Raw genomic sequence first — 22548 nt, 5'->3', positions numbered from 1 at the left:
ACTCCTTGATTTTCTCTGTTGGTTTGCTGTGTAACACAGATTTGGAGGTTGAATAGTAAATACCAAGCAGTCCTGTAAATACTGCCAGCTAGAGCTTGAAACCTCGGCAGAATGTCCGCTCTGGTTAGGACCCTGAACCCAAAACCCTGCTTCAAACTTAGAGCAGTGAGAAGAACAAGAGGGCATGACATTTAGAACAGAAGGGAGGAAGCACTTTTATACACAGTTATGAAACATGCAAACACCTGGTTCATGTCAGGAGTGTTCAAGTGGAGATTACCCTTCATGTTTTTCTCTTCAAGTTCTCATCGTGTAGCGATGGGACGCTGATTGCTCTTGAAGTGGGTCACACAACTGCCGCATTTTGATCTCTTTCTCCTTCTTTTAACCGGAATTGAAAACCAAAATTGATCATCACTGAACCTGGTCCCAGAATAAAAGAAGAATCTGGCAAGAGGCTCACACCACCCCAGCAAACAACACAAAACACAATAAATAAGGAGTAACAAAAGCATAAAGCATGAAACATAAAACTCAGCAGTCTTAAAGCAACCTCAGATATGAACCGTTCTAATTTGAACTTTTATTGAAACTCATTTCAGTCGTTGGCTGCTTCAATAAAATGTCTTTGTGTTGTAGTGAAATATCCAGGCAGCTAGCAATCCTGGAGCTTGAGTGGATTTGATTGCAGTCAAGTCTGTGCTTATGTTTGCAGTGGATATGAACGTGGGGACATTTTAGGGACATTTGAAGTGTTTAGAACAGCCTTCATCTCTTAACTGCGTGCTGAAACCATGGAAACACACTCTCCAAGCTCTCCCTCTGAATCGACAGGTCCTCAAAGGGCAACAGACCCAGATCATACAAATAACTTGTGCTCTGTGCTCTGAGGAGAGCTCTGTGTTTAACTCTGTGCTGCTGTTCCAGTGTGCTCTGTGCTCTGAGGAGAGCTCTGTGTTTGACTCTGTGCTGCTGTTCCAGTGTGCTCTGTGCTCTGAGGAGAGCTCTGTGTTTTACTCTGTGCTGCTGTTCCAGTGTGCTCTGTGCTCTGAGGAGAGCTCTGTGTTTTACTCTGTGCTGCTGTTCCAGTGTGCTCTGTGCTCTGAGGAGAGCTCTGTGTTTGACTCTGTGCTGCTGTTCCAGTGTGCTCTGTGCTCTGAGGAGAGCTCTGTGTTTTACTCTATGCTGCTGTTCCAGTGTGCTCTGTGCTCTGAGGAGAGCTCTGTGTTTGACTCTGTGCTGCTGTTCCAATGTGCTCGGTGCTCTGTGTTTGACTCTGTGCTGCTGTTCCCGTGTGCTCGGTGCTCTGAGGAGAGCTCTGTGTTTGACTCTGTGCTGCTGTTCCAGTGTGCTCGGTGCTCTGAGGAGAGCTCTGTGTTTTACTCTATGCTGCTGTTCCAGTGTGCTCGGTGCTCTGAGGAGAGCTCTGTGTTTGACTCTGTGCTGCTGTTCCAATGTGCTCGGTGCTCTGTGTTTGACTCTGTGCTGCTGTTCCAGTGTGCTCTGTGCTCTGAGGAGAGCTCTGTGTTTTACTCTGTGCTGCTGTTCCAGTGTGCTCTGTGCTCTGAGGAGAGCTCTGTGTTTGACTCTGTGCTGCTGTTCCAGTGTGATCGGTGCTCTGAGGAGAGCTCTGTGTTTGACTCTATGCTGCTGTTCCATCGTGCTCGGTGCTCTGAGGAGAGCTCTGTGTTTTATGCAGTGCTAATTATCTCCCAGTAGGTCACAATAAAATTTCCACAAGCCTGCAGAGCTGCAGACCAAAAATCTGTGAAGGTACTTTAGGGAATTTGAAATGCCGTCATTAATTCTAATTTAGCAGAAGGATTGAGCAGGTTTTCTGACTCTGTTACTCTCTAACCTCCCTCAGCAACATTACCAGTGTGACCACAGCAGCCTGACTCACACGTGCTTGCAGCAGAGCTGGGATTTGAACCCAGGTTCCAGTGGGTCCCTCTTGGCTATACTGCCTCCGGACGGGCTTTGATGCAGGCAGAGGCAACCCTGGGCTGTGGACTGAACCACATACCACCACCCAAAGTGATGCACTATTGGTTTAAAGAAGCTCCATGTACTGCAAAAGGATCCTAATCTTTTATTGCATCAAATCAAAAATAGCGTCATGGCTGGAGATTGCAAACATGATGGGCAAGGCGGGACTCAGGAAATAACATTTTAAGAGCTGACAGAGTACAAGAGCAGCATGCATCAGAAGCATTCCTTTCACTGCAGGGCTGAGCGCGGTGTGCATGGGGGAGTGAGACACCCTCACAAGAGCAGAGCAGTTTAAAGTGCAGAGCATTAAAGGTGCAGTACTTCAGATCGGTGAGCAGGTTGCCAGATAGACGCTGCTCCATTCTCCCTACCAGGGGGCCACTCACATCGCTCCTAGCTGATCCCATCTGCACCCTGGCTCATTGCCACTGAGATGTGGAAGCAAACTGCCTCTCCATTAGGGGGTATATAGCTAGATGTATATACCAATCATTAAGGGATTTAACAATTAGTATTCGTTACAGTAGACAAGTCCTTTGTGATGTCATCCTCTCTGTGCCGAACATATAAAAAAAGTTGTTGTGTTGTTTTGAAAGCTGATCCCTCCATCCCTTACTGTAAATAATGAAATCTGACAAGCTGACGGTTTTAACAAGCTCTGCAGCGCTGGGATTTGCATGGGTTCAAAGATAGGGATCAGGTCTCTACTACTGTAGTTGTGCCTGTGTTTGTGTTTTTATCTGTTTGTATGCACTGTCTGTCTCAGAACTCGCATCTTTAAATTAAACATACCGCGTGCTGTTTTGTTTTTCAACTTGCTTATCTTGCCCCATACAGTTGTATTGATTCCTGCTTGCAGATCAAATGATTCTTAACAATTGTTGAAAACAAATACAGTTAATAATACAAGTAGGAGCTACACATGAAACCTTGCTGTCAACTGATCTACGAGCTTGATCATTAGCGAGCACACATTAACGTGAATTGTGAGGTTAGACAGATGCTCATCTAGCTTGTAAGGATTTCATTGTTCATTTCAATGAAGCCTCAGAGCTCTAATATAATACAGATACCCAGAGTGCAACAATCACTTAGTTAATGCAGGTCTGTGACATCACAATGAAGGCTTGTCAGAGGCTTTGTGACACTCCAAAGGATAGTGCTTGATTGACCTGGGTTTTCAGAACACTTCAAGGTGCTGTTTCTTCTTGTACAGCAGGTGCATACCGGCAATCTCATTCTGTAACACCAGTTGAGTCAAATTATAGTCAAATATTGATAGCTCACTTTGAGTATGTGTGACCCCACTTTGTAAGTAATGAGTTTGGGATGTTTATGTGAATGCAGGCAAGATTAACCATTTTTAAATAACAAAAACTTCTTTATTTATGTAACTAGATTCTGTTTTCCTTCCCGGCAACACATAATGTACTGCATATAAAAAAAACTGTGGACGCGATCCAGAAATGGGCTTCAAACGTTAGTCTTGGCTGCCTGATTTACTACAGAGGATCGCGGGTTTGGAATTCACAAGTGCCATTTTTCATGAAGGATACTGGGTTTCAGAAGCTGAAGAAGTCAAACTACTAGAGTTCTGTGGCTTACTTGGGTTCCAAATCACTGGCTGGCAGTCACAGGGGCTTTTCAAACAGAACTCTGCAAGTGGAGCAGTGAATTTAATTAGAAACAGAGTGGGTTCTTGATCTCCAGCAGACACAGCAGGGGGTCGCTCCGAATCCAACTAAAAGACTGCCAAAAAACCGACAGAAAATTAAAAAACAAACACAGAATTGAAGTGAGACCAACTGCAAGGTACAGTTTAGACGCCAGTCGGCTCCCTGACCAATGCAAACGATCGATACTACATGTCAGGAGCTGGCAGGCAGTGCCCTCAATTAAACCAGCGCCACCTCCGCTCACACCTGTCCCAGCAGATGCCTCTTTGATCATGAACAGGAGTCTCAGAGGAAGGGTGGGGATAACATGAGAAGTAAAGTGTCTAACAAGCGCCAGGGGTTTGAAGTGCGTTGACACTCATTGGCCTCGTTTGATGGAAGTAAAAAAAGAAAAGGTTCATTGAATGAATTCAAATTCCAGACTCCGCTCTTTCCTCGTTTGTGTCTTAGAGAAGCTTGCCTGGATTAATTTGGGTTCTTATCTTTCATGAATTACATCTCGTCCCAGATTAATTGAACAAGCGAGCCCTGAAGATGCATCCAGTATTACACATACCAGTTAGGTGCAGTTTTAATAACACAAGTGTATTATTAGCAAAGCTTATTTAACTCGCCTCGAAGGGCTGCAATAACATTTCATTGGACTTTTAATAAAACAAGCCTGGCTAAATGCAAATAGGATCATTTAAATTTTCTATTCAGAGATAATGTAGGTACAGTATGTGACAAGACTGCTCTGCAAAATCATATTCACATGGAAAAGCTGTATGTGACGTGGCTCTGAGGGCTGTCTTGGTTATTATAAATGGATTAGGGGGTTATCTGAAAGGGAGTTGTCACTTCAGTCTTTGGTTGTAGTTGTACCCACAAGAAAGAATAATGTGAAAAATGAGGTTTCTTTTACTGGCCTATTTCAGAAAAGTGAACACATATACCCATGCTCTCTCTCTCTCTCTCTCTCTCTCTCTCTCTCTCTCTCTCTCTCTCTCTCTCTCTCTCTCTCTCTCTCTCTCTCTCTCTCTCTCTCTCTCTGTCTGTCTCTCTGCCTCTCTCTCTCTCTCTCTCTCTCTCTCTCTCTCTCTCTGTCTCTCTGTCTCTCTCTCTCTCTCTCTCTCTCTCTGCCTCTATCTCTCTCTGTCTGTCTCTCTGCCTCTCTCTCTCTCTGCCTCTATCTCTCTCTGTCTGTCTCTCTGCCTCTCTCTCTCTATCTCTCTCTGTCTGTCTCTCTGCCTCTCTCTCTCTCTCTCTCTCTCTCTCTCCAATGTTTTGCAGGAATTATTCATGCATTCATATTGGTTTCAGTATTGATTTGCTGGGGGTGCAAGCAGGGACTGGTCTCTACTAAAGTAAATATTCGAAATGCTTTGGGTTCTGCCTTGTTCTGCGGAGAGATATTTACACACAATCCCCACAGATACTATCACACACGACCAACATGCTGGTCTGTTCATTTCTGCTTCTAGTTGCTGAACCAGCCCTTGGCGCATGCCTGGAGGGGATCTGGAGCATGAATGGAGTGTCTAAATAATCTGTCGTAGCTGGTTCCATGCTTTGACTCGTACAGTCTTGGCTATTCCATCTCTTTTTGCTTGCTATCCCATTTCTCACTTGACAGAGTCGTGTGCACATTGTACATCTGAAAGCTACGTATTGAGTTGTGTTTATGTGGGTGGCTCTGTGATCCCCTGGGTCCAGCCCATTCAATGCCTTTTAAACACTTGAAACAAAAGCGTGACAGCAAGAGATGATAAGGAGTAAGGATGGCTCGTCCGTCTCCAGCCTACATCAAACAGACCTGCAGCAAAGGGGTTTAAGGAGTGAGATTGAAAAAAGGGCAAGGATACAGAACTGCAGAGGGCTGATAATGAATTCACTGACGCAGTTTGACTTTGCAGCGCGAGATAAACTCAGAGGAGGGGGGGGGGGTCATCTTAAATGCCCCCCCTTGAGACACGAGGCACGTCAGAGGAACAGAATCAGGGTTGCAGAGTAATTTAAGGTGAAAAGGAAAATAAAAAAGGTCACGGCACCTTTATCTAACGGGTGACCTTTTTCCTCTTTGAGATGATTTTCCTGGACTGTGTAACGTGAGATTGTCTCATATGCTTGGCACCAGGACAAGCCCCCCCAGGTACGCCATTGCATTAGCAGGGTAATGTGGAGTTCTCACACCGGATTGGTGGCTCTGATTCCTTCCATGTGCTGATTTATCCCAGCGTATGAATGGGCTTGTCAGATAGAGGCATGCTGAGCAATCATTGCAAAAGGATTACCCTCGCTGTTGCAGAACGAGGGGCTAATGAAGGGGGAAGAGAGTTTAATAACTTAATGCAGAGTTCAATTAAAAGACAGCATTGGCGCTTTACATACTTTGGACTGAAACGAGATCGAAATGGCAGCGTTGCCTGGGTAATTAGGTCTTTTTTTTTTAAATAATTATATCTTTTGCATTCCGCTTATTTTGAGTTATTATATATTTTTTGGTACTTCTCTGGGTGAACCAATGAAGACACACACAGGGATTTTTATACCCAAGTGAAATCCAAAGGCTTTGATAGAATGAGTTGACCTTCAGGAGCAGTGGCAATGAAGAGGTTAAAGGTGGCCCAAGCTCCCATGTGATGGTATTAGCCCGGTCAGTAAACATTCAAAGAGCTGTGGCATAAGAGATGGAGAGCACTGGATCAGTGATGAAGGCTATAGCAGATTACAAGGTGTGTGACAAAGCCATGAGTAGATAACAGGGTTTGTGTTCTGACGGAGACAAGGGGAGATTACAAGATTGTAAAACTCAGCGATTCAGGACATAAACGGTTCGTGATCAACCAGTAATAAGATTGAAAACCTTTGCATAAAATTGATAGTTTATTGGATTGTAGACACATGCAATCTGTCTATAGGAGAATGGGAGTGTGTGATTAAAGTTTGGTTCAAGGCGAGAATTGTGTTCACTGTGTAGAGAGACTGACAGACAGTCAGACAGACAGACTGTTTTTTTGAGTGAGGCTCATGAACACAGCAAGTACCCAGATTGCGCACGTGCCTACATGCAATTCAAACGCAGGGGGTTATCTTTTATCTTGCTGGTTTCTTTTCCTTTCTTATTTGGTTTCTGACTTGGTTTAGTGCACACAATAATACTGCAGCCTAGCCACTAATGACTTTATTATTTTACTGCCAAGCAATGTTTGATCAGTGAGGACTATTGCATTGTAAACACCTCTCTGAATATCAATAGTGGTATCATTGAAAATGCTGCTCTCCCGTCACTCTGCTCACGACAAGAGCAGGTCAAGCCCACTGGACCGGAGCTCCTGCTCTGAACGTTTCTGTCTGTTTGTCTGAAGAAGGTTTGACATTATATTTACAATACAATGCCATGTCTTAAATAAGAACAGTGTTACAGAGACTGCGGGCCTCGATATAATAAGACTTTAGTGCAGAATGGCCCAATTATCACCATGGCTTCTACTGTATATTATATCAAAGTCTGTTTCATCATTCAGAAGAGTTTCTCTCCCTCTCTCGCTCTGGTGAGAGTGGGTTTGGCTCTACCTCTCTCTCTTTCTCTCTTTCTCTCTCTTTCTCTCTCTCTCTCTCTGTCTGTCTCTGTCTCTCTGTCTCTCTCTCTATCTCTCTCTGGGGAGAGTGGTTTTGGCTCTACCTCTCTCTCTCCCCCTCTCCCTCTCTCTATCTGTCTCTGTCTCTCTGTCTCTCTCTCTCTATCTCTCTCTGGGGAGAGTGGGTTTGGCTCTCTCTCTCTCTCTCTCTCTCTCTCTCTCTCTGTCTGTCTCTCTCTCTGTCTCTCTCTATCTCTCTCTGGGGAGAGAGGGTTTGGCTCTACCTCTCTCTCTCTCTCTCTCTCTCTCTCTCTCTCTCTCTCTCTCTCTCTCTCTCTCTCTCTGTCTGTCTCTGTCTCACTGTCTCTCTCTGGGGAGAGCGGGTTTGGCTCTATCTCTCTCTACCTCTCTCTCCCCTCTCCCTCTCTCTCTATCTGTCTCTGTCTCTCTATCTCTCTCTGGGGAGAGCCGGTTTGGCTCTACCTCCCTCTCTCTCTGTCTTTCTCTGTCTGTCTCTCTCTCTCTCTCTCTCTCTCACCGAGCAAGCTTATCAAATATTGAATGGCCTGTCACAAGAATGATCATAAATGGTGCAATTCTCATATTCTGTACAACTTGAGCGATGAACCAATTTGCTGAGAAGCCATTCAGTCAGAATCAACTCCTGATTTTATAACCTGTGCCCGTGAGTTAATAGTTAAGGACCCATTGTGTTCCCTGCCCTGTTTGTGGAAGTCCATTTGTTGCAATGGGTTTACCATTAGGATAGCACGGTAGTACCATGATGAAAGCCTTAGCAGAGCCATTAGGAGACCTCTGCATTACCAGATACGATATCAGGGTACTACAGTGGATGACTACACAGAGTTGAGTTAACATTGTGGTGATCGATTTAACAGCTGTCGCCTTTGTGCTAGCATTTCCCCACCATTACAAAACCAGCACTGCCATTGCAGATCATTTTGGATGCAAAATTAGGCCAGTTTAAATCTGTTTTCTTTTTTTTCTGAAGGGCAAAAAGTCACTGTCTATTGCACAGAGCTCCTGAAATAAATACAGGTGAAATTCATATATACTAAATAGTTCAAGGTGTCCTGTGCACACTAATAACATAATTACAAAAGTGAACGTAGCATGAATGCAGTTTTAGAATAAATAAAATGAGATAACTTACAATATAGACCAATAAATGAAAATCAATGGATGAATAGACTCAATACAAGAATGCCTGAAAGTTTAAACAGAAAGCAGTAGATCGTTACATCATAGCTATGTAGTAAATGACATCACAAGCACATTCATAGCTATGTAGTAAATGACATCACAAGCACATTCATAGCTATGTAGTAAATGACATCACAAGCACATTCATAGCTATGTAGTAAATGACATCACAAGCACATTCATAGCTATGTAGTAAATGACATCACAAGCACATTCATAGCTATGTAGTAGATGACATCACACGCACATTCATAGCTATGTAGTAAATGACATCACATGCACATTTATAGATTGAAATAGAAATATGTGGGTATAGTTATCATGGCATCGAAATTCTAGAAGTACCCCCACTGTTTGTTTTCATATATATTACAATAGCAATAAAGCTGGTAATTACTACCCAAGATTATCCCAGAAACTCTATCATTATTGCTTTAGTGCAATCTGTATTTGACACCCTGCTGTTGTTGGACTCTATGAAACAGTGTTGAAAGAAGTAGAGGGTTTCCAATTGGCAGATTGATGCAGTGAGGGAGGGAGGGAGGGAGACTCTTTCAGCTTTACTGAGCACCAGAGATCCAGACTCTGCTTTCTTCCTGAAGAATTATAGGCTCCCATCAAAAATCATTTGCAGTGCTAAAAAAAAGAAGAAATATAAATCCAGTCGTCCGAGTACAGCTCATATCTTTTATTGACCCACATACAGTATTTCAGAGCATGATTCCATTGACTGTCAATCTCGTAAATAACTTCTCTCTTTTTTTTTTTTTTTGCAGCTCAAACAATTTCGCTGCAGTAAATTTATTTTCAATTACATTAACAGTTTTTTTATTTTTTTATTTTGGATAGGGAGTTTAATAAAACTTATAGGGAGTTTAATAATTTCAGATGCAATTGCTGTAAATCTAGTATATTGTCTTAAACAGTTTGTTTAATATATGCTTAAAAGACACTAAAATATTCACACATGCGAAACTGAAAAGTGCATTGCAAGAAATACATTGCAGGGGGAAATATAATTGGACTACAGTGGTACTGCGCCCTTTCATTTTCTATATAGCTCTGGTTTAAATAAACCGGCCCTGTAGACTTGCAGTGCCTGTCTGTTTCTATAATGTTTGGGTTATTTAATTGGGAGTCTTATGATCAGATTCCATTAGATATGAAGCACAATCTGCAGGGACCCAGTGGAACAGTAATTCGCGGCGTTTCTCAGGTTGACTCTGCTCCTGCAGTGTGACTCATTCTTGCTGTCAGCAGCCACAGAGCTCCACAGCGTTCCTCAGCCCACCACCCCGTTTCTCTCAACACAGGATGCTCACAAAAGAAATTAAAAAAGAAAAATGAAAACACTCACTGACTTCAGGAAAGAGATTATTTATACGGCATATATCTCTTATGAGGAACTATGACTTTGAACATGCTGTTCATAGTGAAGAAAGCACTACAAGAGAATCACAAAGCAAGGTGTACTGTACGTGTGTACACTACTAATATATTTTGCGTGTCACGTTGTATTTCCCTCACTTGTTTTAAAGACCTACACCTGTGGTTGAAAGATAAAGGACAGGCAAACCAGTGGGTCTGTCTTTAGCTTCAGTCTTGCTTGGCAGAGGAGTGGTCCTCGTTGAGAAGGAGAGCAGTTTCCTCTTCTGGGAAAATCTGAGCCACGTCAGGCACCGGCAGGCTTGCCAAGCGTCAGCTGCTGAGCAGCCTTTAGGGGCACTAGCTCATCTCCTCGGCTGTTCAGCCTCGGTAATAAACAGCTTGTGAGCAGAACCAGGTCTGTTAAAGAAAGGTAATGGAAAAAGAAAAAAAAAAACCTTTAAAAATATGGAGTAAATCACAGCATCACGCCATGCTTTTCCAGTGAGGCCTGGTCTTTAGCACAGGGCTGGCTGCACGATTAGGGGATGCTTATCGCTGGCTCAGTAGTGTTAGGGTGAGCAGCCAAGGCCTGGTGGAGAAGCTGAACGTTTATTTCAGATTCTCTCTGTGTGTCAAGGAGGTACTGTTATTAAATCACAGTATCACAGGCAGGGTTTGATTTCAAGGGGGTTTCGTGCAAGGCTTCGTTGTTCTAACATCTTGAATGTGATGCTCACGTGTGTAGAGTATTGCCACGGTTACCTGTGCTGTTTCAAAGAAAGGCTTTTCTGATACCTTCCCAGTCAGCCATCCCAGGCAACAAAAATATTTCAATCTCAAGTCAGGCAGCCTCATGATGTCAGTATACTTAAGACTTCATTGTCTAGAGTCTCCTCCAGCCACGCTCATTTCTGCAGTAAAAGTTAATTAAACTTGAATCCCAATTCAATTAAACTATTATGCTAAACTGTGCCTTCTTTGGAAAGTTTTATTCCTTGTCTCATGCATGTTTTATTAACATTATCCTCTGCTGTAAATGAAGACAAAGAGTGAAGACAGACAGTTATAAATTAGGGGCAGCAACACAGAGCCACTGTTTAAAATAAATAAATAAAATTACATTCTCAACATATCAAGAGGCATGTACAGATTTCAAATGATCCAGATGAACACAAGCACTGGTTGAATTGTGGAATGAAACTCTGGCTGTGTGAGACGCGGTGCTGCTGAAGTGCTTCTTGCTGATTCAGTTCCTGCGCTGATGTGATGTTGTACAGATAACCCAGCGGCAGCGTTTCATTCATCCACTGTATTGTACAGCAGCTACTTTACTCAAGCATCAGCAGAAGAGCCCCTTCTTGTAATCAGTAGATTACCCCTTGAAGTTTTAAAATAATTAGTTAGCCAGCTAATTAAAATATATATATATATATATATTTAGTGCTTAACTCGAAAGTGGGTGAGTGTGTGTATATGTAAATGTATGTATGTATATATGTATATATACAAATACATGAATAAAAACTAATCGTGCTTGTTCTCCAGTTGTTGTTCTATAAAATTCAGCAACAGTCCTGTGAGACACAAGTGCCTTTAGCTGTGTGTTGTGCATTGCACACAAACTCTCCTTCAAAGGTCTTTAGATCCTCTGCCCCATTTCACATGGTTCCATATAGAATGTGTGGGTCAGCTGTTCGTTTAATGGCTGCACTGTACCAATGTTTGCTTTCCATTAGTCAATGAATGATTAGCTGGCTTGTTGAAACTCCCTGCAATGATGCTGGGTTGTTGTTTTGTTTTGTTATTGTGGTTCCCCATGGTAGTCAACAGAATCATAATTTTTCCAAGTGAATCAGTTTTTGATATCTGTAAGATTTTTGTTTAGTTTCCAATAATGTGAGATTATAAATGACCTAAAACGCGATACAGCTGAATAAACTGGCCATGGAAGTATGAATTAAATATAACATATTCTCAGTGACAAGCTACTGCTTTTTAAATTCAAAGATCTGATCTGCGCACATTCCTTCTAAAAATCTAAATCAATTGTATTAGTGTGCCTCCCCACTGAGGGCTTTGTTTCCTGGAGACAGCGTTGTGAATATCTGAGCTGATGAAACGATGACAGAGCTGTCAACATAAGCATTAAAAAGACGTGTGATCTACCGGGAGGGGATTTCTAACAGAAATAACGAAGGTTCTGATGTGCACCCCTGATGAGGTCCCACTCTTAATGGGCAACGATAACGATTTGCAGCAAATCGAAATCCATCATTTTAATATGCATGAAACCACTAAATAGCTGTTACAGCACGTGCAGTCTGTAGGTTATTACCAACCCAGAAAAGACTTAGCAGACGTTTTGCAGGATATTTGATGCAGTTCCATCCGGTATAATCTGTGAATGAAAAAATAAAATCAAATAAAAATCTGTTATGTAGAGCCCTGGGATTGCTTGTGTCATCTTTTAAATGACTCCAGACTTCAGTCGGTCTTTTAGCATTATGAGATAATATAAAACAGCGCTCACACACAAGAAATAAAAAAAAAATAATTGATGCAAAGTAGGCAATAATTACATTAAAATGAGCAGAACTTCTCAAATAATTACTGTGGGCTGAATGATATATGCATCGCAAAGCCAGCTAATGCATTGCACTGCTATTAACCAAGTGTCTTATATTCCAGAAGAAACAGTCTGTCTTTTAGTCTGTGTGTTCTTCCTGGGCTCTGAGAGAGATAAAGACTGCTCTGGTTGTGTGACCCATGCTTGCATATCCCAGAACAAGCTAAAGTGCATTGTGACCCAGCTCGCCGGGTTCGTTTGCTGAACTGTCTTTCGTTTCTTTTTCTGTTTTCCAGGATCAGATGTCCACGTTCTTCCAGTTCGGGGCTTCTATTCAGCAGGAAGCCCTCCTGATGCTAAACATCATGAAGGAGTACGACTGGCACGTGTTCTCTGTAGTGACCAGCAAGTTCCCGGGGTATCAGGATTTCCTCACCATCATAAAGACCACGGTGGACAACAGCTTCTTAGGGTGGGATTTACAGAACATGATCACTCTGGATGCCGTGGCCGGGGATATGAAGACCCAGATCCAGCTGAAGAAGATCCATTCCAACGTGGTCCTGCTGTACTGCTCGAAGGACGAAGCGAGCTACATCCTGGAGGAGGCTCGCTCGTTGGGCTTGACGGGATACGGCTTCGTCTGGATTGTCCCCAGCTTGAGCACGGGCAACACCGAGATCACTCCCGACGAGTTCCCGTCCGGGATGATTTCGGTTTCGTACGACGACTGGGACTACCCCCTGGAAGCCAGGGTGCGGGACGGCCTGGGGATTATAACCAGCGCTGCCGCTGCCATGCTGGATCAATACAGCTTCATTCCGGAGGCGAAGACCAGCTGCTACGGACAACTAGAGCAAAACGAACTGCCTTCCAACGCTTTGCACAAGTAAGCTGCTTTTCTTTTTTTTTTTTTTACTGTTATTTGATTTTCAAGAGGGAGCCGTCTTTGTGAATTAAACGCAGCACGTCACACCACGTTAAGTTACTCTTCATTAGTAGTACCTGTGTCACACACAAGCACGGGTGACTTTTCTAACCAGGACCAGAACTGGACACAGAGATAATTGATTAAAAGAAGGATAGGATATATTCATCTAAAAGCATACTTAAAAGAAATGCCTTGGAACTGGTTTCACAGAACCGACTGGCAGTCTGTGAAACCAGCCTAATAACTGAACTAAAAGTTAATATAATCTTGAAAGCGAGGCATTCTTAACACACAATCTTAACGAAACCTTTCAATTATTAATTGGTTCATAATCACTTCACTGTAAAGACACCTTTTGAGAAACGTACAGGCAATTTAAACACACAGAGATCTATTAAGACGATTTTAAACACAAACAGCAAGCAAAACAGTAATTGGGTGTTTATTTTCAAACCAATTTGAAACTGTACTTTAAAATCTAATTTTCTGCTTCATGTTCTTTTGAAACACTTCAGTACTCTTCATCAACACTTCCATTGACCATTTCAGTTGCAAAAGGATTATTGTGAGGTTTGGAGTGTGGTCTGAAAGTGATTACTTCAAGGATCTCTTTGAGATGTATCTCTATGGAAAAGTTCTTGGCCCTTTGTAAATACATGAATAAAAACAAGCTACATCTCATGTTGCTGATACAGTAGACTGTGGATTATTGAGAATCTTAAAGACAGGGAGAAAATAGAAAAGCTGATTATGGAAATACAGCCGGCCGACGACTATGTATAAAAATGTTTTAATTAAGACCAGCCGCAAAGATTTTGTAGAGGTTGCATATTTTTTTCCCCAAAGTAATTTTACTTGTGCATTGTAACTGAAAAAGACAAAAACTAAATGAACAGGCTTTGGCATTATATGTGCTGAAAATGCAACAATAAATAAATAAATAAACAGATAAATAAATACAAATTAAAACCAGTGCTTCCACTTATAAACACTTTCCTCGATATCTGATCCAGACACAAAGAGTCAAGGTGTCCTGCATTTGCTAGTGTGCTCACCTGTGTTAGTTGGCTGCTTCATTAGCCTGGCTGCTGTTAATTACAGCTGTGGTCTGCAGTCTAATTGAAAGAGCTGACATGGACTAAAACACAAAGCAGGTGTTGGGTGCGGAGAGCCTATACAGAATATACTAACGAACCCTCAATCACACCACAGTGGAGTGTAAAGACAACAGCAGCATCATAAAGACAAAGACCCTGATCAGGCTTCGATCAGCTCAGGGCAGCAATGGAACCTGTGAGTGTTGCTCGCTGTAATCAGTCTGCAGGTCCTGCCGTTATTATCTAAGCTCTGCAGATACGCTTCGTTCCCATTCCTGGTTTATTCACAATGTGCCCAAAGCACCTCTCTGTGCTTCTGTGCTGAACTGATTAGCAGAGGAGGACTTGTGTAACGTTAAGACTTACCAGACGTGTAGAGAAAGCAAAAGAAAGGAACAGAAATAACACACCAGGACTGCAGACGTTGTGGACGTCAAGCAGGGCTGGGAGAACATCATCTAGATATTTATGAATACACGATTACTGAGAGCGTCGCTGCAAAACACAGCATACTCAAATAGATGTATGTGCTTCTTATTTAACCCTAGTGACAGTATAGTATAGTAAACATTACTTATGGCCCCTCTGTGCTACGTAAGCACTGTAGAAATCCGTAGAGGTACAGAACGTGCACAATAATAACCATAAAAAGCAGCAGTTTGTCTATGCAATTGTCTATGCAATTACAATAGAGCAATTATCATTTACAAACGCAAGGCAGAAGTCAGCTAAACTGCCGAGGGGTCATTCTGTTATGTCCCTTGTGCAATCTGGAACATTTGTCTCTTTGCAGCTTTGAGGCTATTAAAATATATGTCGTTTTGTAATAATAATAATAATCAATCCCCTTACAGATTACTAATAATGTAGACTTCTCATCCCCACAGTGCACTGTTCTCCCGCACGTATTCATTTACATTGCAACACTAGTTGTAGATGATTGATTAAGTCCAACTTACTGAGTAGTTACGTTGTAGTGTGAACGTGATAAAGATGTACAGTATTCCCTGGAATCATTACTGTTTCTAACATTACCAGCAGCCTTAATTACAATGTCACATCTCCGGAAAAAAAATAGGTCTACGTGATCAGTTCTGTTCCACTGTTTGGTTCAGCCCACACACAGGGCTGCTGAAAAATGCATTTAGTGAACAGAGTTACTAATCATGCTTTTGAGAAGATGCATTGCACACCTGGGGAGATAAAAATATAATAATAATAATAGTAATAATAATAATAAATCCTTCCCATATGCTGTCTGTGTGACATTCCTTGTACTCAGTGAGTTGTTTTTTATGTCCTTGCAACTCAAAGCATGTGTACTGCATTGTATTTTCATTCACTCACCAGCGGGAAATCACAAAGCTTTTATGTTTTATTTTCATCGTAGCGAGTCTGACTGTTTTCTTCAGATCCGTGTTTATTCACAAAGCACCGATCCCAGCAGCTATCGAGTGACACGCAAGCAGTGTGAACAGAAGCAACACAAGTGGCGTGAAAGCATCTCTGGCTTCTTTAAACAAGAGACAAGGTCAACCTCCAGGACATAGAAATGATCTTTAGTGAAGCTCACACCTTGCCAGGATTGAGACAAGGTCAACCTCCAGGACATAGAAATGATCTTTAGTGAAGCTCACACCTTGCAGGGATTGAGACAAGGTCAACCTCCAGGACATAGAAATGATCTTTAGTGAAGCTCACAGCTTGAGCTGTAAAGCACTTTGCATAGCTCAGGATCATAGCTCAGGATCATATGAAATACTAAATGCTATTCTGTTTTTGAAGGACAGTGCCTGGTTTAAAACTGGGTCTAAAATGAGGAATACAGTCATTTATAAAAAGCATGCAGCACATCCAATAGATTTACTGTTTAGCAGTTTGTAAACCCCCTTTCATTACAAAGCATGGTAAAAAGCATGCTAAATGATGATACACCATGGGACGTGTCCTGTATAAGTCAGGGGGAAAGCACTGCAAAGCCTGCTAAAGTACTGTGCAGCTTCAGCGTGGCGCACTTTGGTAAGGGTGACCACTGTGTATGTTTGTGAAGCTCATTTAAAGTGTTTGCTTAGAATTCAGAATCATGAATTTGCATGCATTTGAGAAGGAGCGGGCACATATCCAGCAAAAATACCAGCAAGTGCATTACTAAAAAGCAGTTTGATAAGAACAGGTTATGGAAAATGCAGAACTAAAAGAAAAACCTTATCTTTGCTGAGGAAAAACAAGTGGTATTTTTTATGAATAAAATGGCAGCAGAAATTGTGAACAAGCTGGGTAAGTTGAGGGAAAGAAGCTACCAACTGTCTTTTGAGTTATGCCCGCCCAGCTCAAATCAATGCAGAAATGTCAATCCCACTGAAGCAATGAAGATTCATTATTGTTTAAATCTGCCTGATCTAAACCATAATGCCCTGGGTGTATGAGGTATCGATCTGCCTCTATAACATCAGCAGCAGTACAGGAACAGTTTAAACAATGACCTTTGTTTATGAGCCTATGCTGCTGAAACAGGCTTGCTTTGCATTGGTGTATCACTTCATATCTGTCTGATATCTGTTGTCAAATCACTGGCCTCACATATAAGCCACAGCATTTTGCTAAAAACTCGTGGAACCTGGGTATGGGTAAGTGAACATCCTTGTGTGAAACAGCAATGGCACAGAATAAACCGCAGTTTTGAAAGTTGGTGTCTGAGCACTGAGACACGGGGGTGGGGGGAGTTAATGGCTAATGGACATGGATGCTTCTCCAGGGGAGATGAGACACAGAAGGGGGGGGGGGGGGGTCAGGGGCAGAAAGCAGGTTGATGGATGTGGTTGCTTCTCCAGGGGAGAGGAGACACAGCGGGTGCAGAAAGCTGGCTAATGGATGGGGGAGATGCCAGGGACTGACCCAGCTCTGATCTTCCTATTTCAGCGTTTATGGTTACGCTCGAGCTAACCCTCTGTAACCATTCCCTGTCTGCATCTCTTGATCTCCATTTCACTGCCTCCGGAAGTCACTTAAAGGGGTGCTGTATGCAGCATGTGCTTCAATTTCCAAGTAGTTCTTACTCATTCATTAGCATGTTGTATGCATGCTCTCTATCTCAGGTATCATGCAGATCAACTGTTTCTCTAAATAAAAACACACAGGATCTGTTTTTGAACATGCAGCTCTAATTCCTGCCCCTCTGAACCTGTTACTATGCAGCGAGGCTTCTTTGCTATAAGCATACTCTTTCAGTCCTTTCTGTGGTTGAATAAGTTCAGTAATTAGCAAGCCTGGTACAGTAAGAAATGTAATGTCCTGTAGATGGATCCCTTTCACAGGGTTTTCTTCCCCGATTGAAAATGGATGCAATTTCTAAATACTAAAAAAAAAACTTAAGACATATAGGCCAATGTTTCAATGATACATTTTTGTCAATCTCTTATGAAAGATATATTTTATAGTAGCTCTCAAAAAGTCTCACAGCTACCTGCCATCTCCATTCCAATCGCTGTGTCTCCCACGAGTCAGGTGATTATGTGAATCTCATGTGAATCCAGCAACCAGGAAGTTGTGGGACCAGTTGAACAGTTCCCATTCTGTTCACTTTTAATAATTTACTGTTGAAGGTTAATCCTTTCATATTCTAGAATTAGCTAGAATTGCACTCAAGGCAAGGCTTGATACATTTCCTCTATTAGTGTTTAGTTTCTTGTCCAAATAATTGTGTCTCTCATGCAATGCCTCGGGCTTTCTATCAGAGAAATGCAGACTCAGGCATCCTCTGTGAGTAAGAAGGTTCCCTGCACATACTTCATCTGTGTTAATCTGATGACTGAACTAGGTATCTTATTAATTGCTGCATGGCTCATTAATTCTTTCACTGAATATTTGTCTTTCAGATTTATGATGAATGTGACCTGGAATGGCAGAGACTTGTCCTTCACAGAAGATGGCTATCAAGCAAACCCCAAGCTAGTTGTCATAGTTTTGAACAAGGATAGGGTTTGGGAGAAGGTAAGGTCCATTCCATTGGAACAAGTTCACATTTCAGGTCGTGCACATGTTATACTGCAGCTGCAGTAAAGTAATGCATGCTGTAGAATGCTTTTATATGTACTGTGAAACTCTAGAGTGACTAACCCAGGCTCAGCTGTGGGAGGAGGTGTATCATTAGGTCTGAGTTTCAGGTGGATCTCAGGGAAGCTGTGGCAGGTCTTTGTGTGTCAGCACCACAAACAATAGTTAAATACAGTGTGTACTGATTGCCTTCCAAAGGTTACAATTTGACTTGTGTCAATCTGGTAAACATTGTGTCAATGAACAATGACTACAGAGCCAAGAAGTCCGTGTGTGATCTGGTCCCCAGTAAGTCAGCATCCCAATAGAATATAAACAGAAAACAGGAAGCATGCTTTTGGGGAAAAAAAAATATAATGAATTCAAGTGGTTTTACTCGCATTCCCGAAGGATGGATACGTTCACAGTGTCTTGCTGGAGAACGATGCGCAGTCCCTCGATACCGTGCTCCTAATGAGAATAACAAACTCTACAGCCAACACTGTCACTACTCCAGATAAACAGGCATCAAAGCTATTTACAGTTACAGAATAAACCCCAAAATGTATAGATTATATTCTGTTCCTAACCCCTCCCCACCTATAGGAGAAATAATCCAAACATGCATTACGCTGGCATGGCCGTGGCAACATTGTACTTGTTTAAAGGTCACGTTCATAACAAGCATGTCAGTGAACATCACCCCTTGCCATGGCTTTATATAATTAGAGCTAGCAGCGTCACGACAGAGCATGGTAAAAACACAAGCTTGGCATTATAGGAGACTGTGTGGTCCAGTGGTTAAAGAAACAGGTTTGTACTCAAGAGGTCCCCGGTTCAAATCCCAGCTCAGCCACTGACTCACTGTGTGACCCTGAGCAAGTCACTGAACCTCCTTGGGGTGAGATGTTGTTGTAAATGACTCTGCAGCTGATGCACTCTTGTCTTGGGTTTTGTAAAGGACTTTGTAATGGTGGTCCTCTGTGAAAGATGCTATATAAAGATTATTATACTGAACACCCTTCAGATTGAGATACTACTGTCCAAACCAATTTGGTTAAGCGCATTTCTACAGAAAGATTTCCTCAGCAAGTTTGATTGCCTGCAGTCTGACTTCAGTGTACATTAGCGCTCATGTTTGATGCTAAACAAAGCCCGGGCCTCTTAAAGTTTATTATCTCAGCCTGTTTACTCTCCTCAATGTGGATTGTCATCCCTGTTGTGACTGTTGACAAATCCGAGTGGTATTAGTTTTGCTCACAGTGTTAACAAAGGCACGGGCTACAGCGTTTCAAGCAGTGGAATTCAATTAGTGAAAGTACCATTCCTGCTGGGAAGGCTGATCAGTGAATCATGTGCCAGGCTCAGTTTCAGAACTGGGTCGCTGTAACTTTGTAACTCCGGATCCCGCTGTCCATTCCGATGCCGTCACGCTCCTCTAGTTGCCCCCGTGGGTACAGTGCTCTTTTCCTCTTTGCCTTTCCGAGTTGCCAGGGAGCTGACAGCTGAAAAGATAAAGTTGTTGTGATGCCAAATTGAATCCATGAAAAAGTAATTATGTTCGTTCATTCTGTGTCAGCATGCTGCCCGTTAATTAAACAAGAAAAATATTCAGGAGCTGTTCATACAAAGTGCTGCGCAAGCCTTTTTGTGTTTACATTGCATTTTGTATAGATTGGCTACTAGTGGTTAGGTCATTGCTAGTGGTACTTGAACCAAATTGATAATGACCTTGAACTGTATAGGACCAACCTTTACAGCATGAAAGCATGAAAAAGTTATGTGTTAATTTCACTTTGATTTCTCTATGAATTTTAGAAATGTGACATAGATACATTTTATCTATATGACTTTGGAAAGATTCTCAGTGCTCAAGCTAATAAGCCAACATCATCAGGTAACAGTGGGGGAGGGGGGTCAGTCTGATGCGCAATATATGTATGTACACAATGGTATCAAAAAATGGTTGGGGTTAGGGTTAGGGTTAGGGTTAGGGGTAGGGTTAGGGGGTTTAGGGGTAGGGTTTTATCATGCAAAACGATTTCCACATTAGGTACATTGTAACTATGAATAATAACTCTGTAATTATGTGTAAGTACACATGCATTTACTCACTAACTACTTCATTGTAACGTGTGACCTGCAATCTTGAGCAGGCTGTTGAACCCCTGTGGGCTGAGGCATATTTGGCGTTGAGATTCATGACAAATGCATTGTTCTGTGAAGATGATAGCACAGTAATGTAGTTCAGCATGATTCTCTGTTATTATTAATCTGACAAACTCAATTTATCAGCTCCAAGATAAGAATCTCAGAAATGATTTACAGCACATGTACAGTACTGCAGCGATACCTAGAACATTGTTTCTGCAGAATGAACATGTCTACGAATCACGAAAAAAAAGCCCACGGCAAAACTCAATAATCAGTGAAAAAAAACCCAGTGTGTATAGGAAGGGATGCGTGCTCTGAACAGAATGATTGAATCGCCATATAAGAACATAAGAAATTCAAGAATGAGAAAAGGCCATTCGGCTCAGTTTTGCTCGCCTGCTTTGGTGCCAGCGTGGTCCGTTAGCACTCATGAGAGGAAAAACATAAAACCCTGAATCAAGTTATAGGGGCAATGAAACCTCTGGGAATCTGTGGCTAGATGGGCCGCCCTTCCTCCAGGCAGCTAGTTAAAGGTCTTATTGTGGTCACAGAGAAGGTTATACAGTATTGTTCATGACAGCGTCCAGTCTTTTCTTGAAGGATCCGAGAGTCTCTACTTCAATAACTCTGTCGTCAGCCTGTTCCAGTGGTTCACCACCCTTTCTGTGAAAAAGGTCCTTCTCGGTTCTGAATATGCCCTGCTTCGGCTTCCACCTGTGGCCCCTGGTTCTGTTCCCTGTGACCTGTGAAAAATACTTCTCAGCAGTTACTTTAAACCTCTTGACAATTTGAAATACCTCTATTTGCCCCTGCTGTCCTTCTTTCTAGGCTGTACAGATGCAGCTCTTTCAGTCTATCTTCATATGATATACCCTTCAATCCTGGAATGAACCGTATTGCTTTCCTCTGTACTCTTTCCAATGCCTCTATGTCTTTCTTATGTTATGAGGACCAGAACGGTGCACAGTATTCAAGATGTTGTCGTAATAGTGCATTGTATAATTTTAATAGAACTTGTCTACATTCAACTGTCTTGGCTATATAAATAACATTATATTTGCCTTTTTTGTTGGCTTAAGAGTTTCATTCACTACTACCACCAAGTCCTTTTTGTACATTGCTTCCTCTATTTTGTTACTGTTCATGCTGTACTTGCCTCTAATGTTTTTGCTCCCTATGTGCAAAACTGTGCATTTATTCTCATTACATTTGAATGAACGATTGATTTAAAAAATGTAAAGAACCCCAGGAATTCAGCATCGGCAACATGACTGAGACACCCATCCCATATCCTTGCCACTCCTTAGGGGAAAAAAGTGTCTCCTACCCGCCATCCCAACCTGTCTCTGCATTTCTAACTGTGTGTCCTCTGCTCCTGCTGCTACACCAGAACTCATTTTACGTTTACAGCCTCATTGTTTCCACAGTTTGACGTCTGCATCTTTTTGTTGGCTGTAGATTGCGGGCAGGCTGCAGTGGGTGGGTAATGTCCAGCCAAGTGCAGAAACCTCAGAAACAATCATTTCACAGGTTATCTGAAGCGCTGACCCGTCAGTGGAAATCTGATAGTAAAAACTGGCAACAGAGACCATTAGCGGTTCCTAGGGGTCTATTCAGAAAGTAAGAGATAAACTGGCAAAGTGTGGATTAGAGTCTGCCTTTCTGGCAACTGTCAGGACAGCTAGAGAGAGAGAAAGACTGCAGAAACTTGATAAGTATGTGTTGACAGGCTGGTCTTCTTCCAAAAGCCTTCTCTGTACGGAACGGATTTGATTAATATACTCCAGCGACCTTGGAGGGTTTGGGTAGCTGGTAGGTGAATTTTGCACTTCAAGGTATTTACTAGCAGGGGTCTCTAGGACATGGCAGCCACACGAGAACCTGTGGAGATAAGATGGCTTGGCATTGTCCGCTAATCATAATTTCCTTTCAATTACCCAGCCCTCCT

General features: G+C 42.3%; 1 protein-coding gene across 4 annotated transcripts in view; it reads left to right on the top strand.

Annotated features, from left to right (window-relative positions):
- Positions 1–22548, top strand: part of LOC121301054 (glutamate receptor ionotropic, NMDA 2A-like) — a 77348-nt gene that overhangs the window by 19950 nt on the left and 34850 nt on the right. For all 4 annotated transcript variants that reach the window (XM_041230154.1, XM_041230153.1, XM_041230151.1 and 1 more), the window contains exons 3-4: positions 12683–13275; positions 18290–18404. In XM_041230154.1, coding sequence (XP_041086088.1) covers positions 12683–13275; positions 18290–18404 — 708 coding nt within the window. The remainder of the gene's footprint in view (positions 1–12682; positions 13276–18289; positions 18405–22548) is intronic.

Source organism: Polyodon spathula, chromosome 26, assembly GCF_017654505.1.
Source record: "Polyodon spathula isolate WHYD16114869_AA chromosome 26, ASM1765450v1, whole genome shotgun sequence".
In the NCBI taxonomy this organism is placed as follows: Eukaryota; Metazoa; Chordata; class Actinopteri; order Acipenseriformes; family Polyodontidae; genus Polyodon; species Polyodon spathula.
The sequence above is the reverse complement of the archived record's forward strand: the minus strand, read 5'-3'. Positions and strand labels throughout refer to the sequence as shown.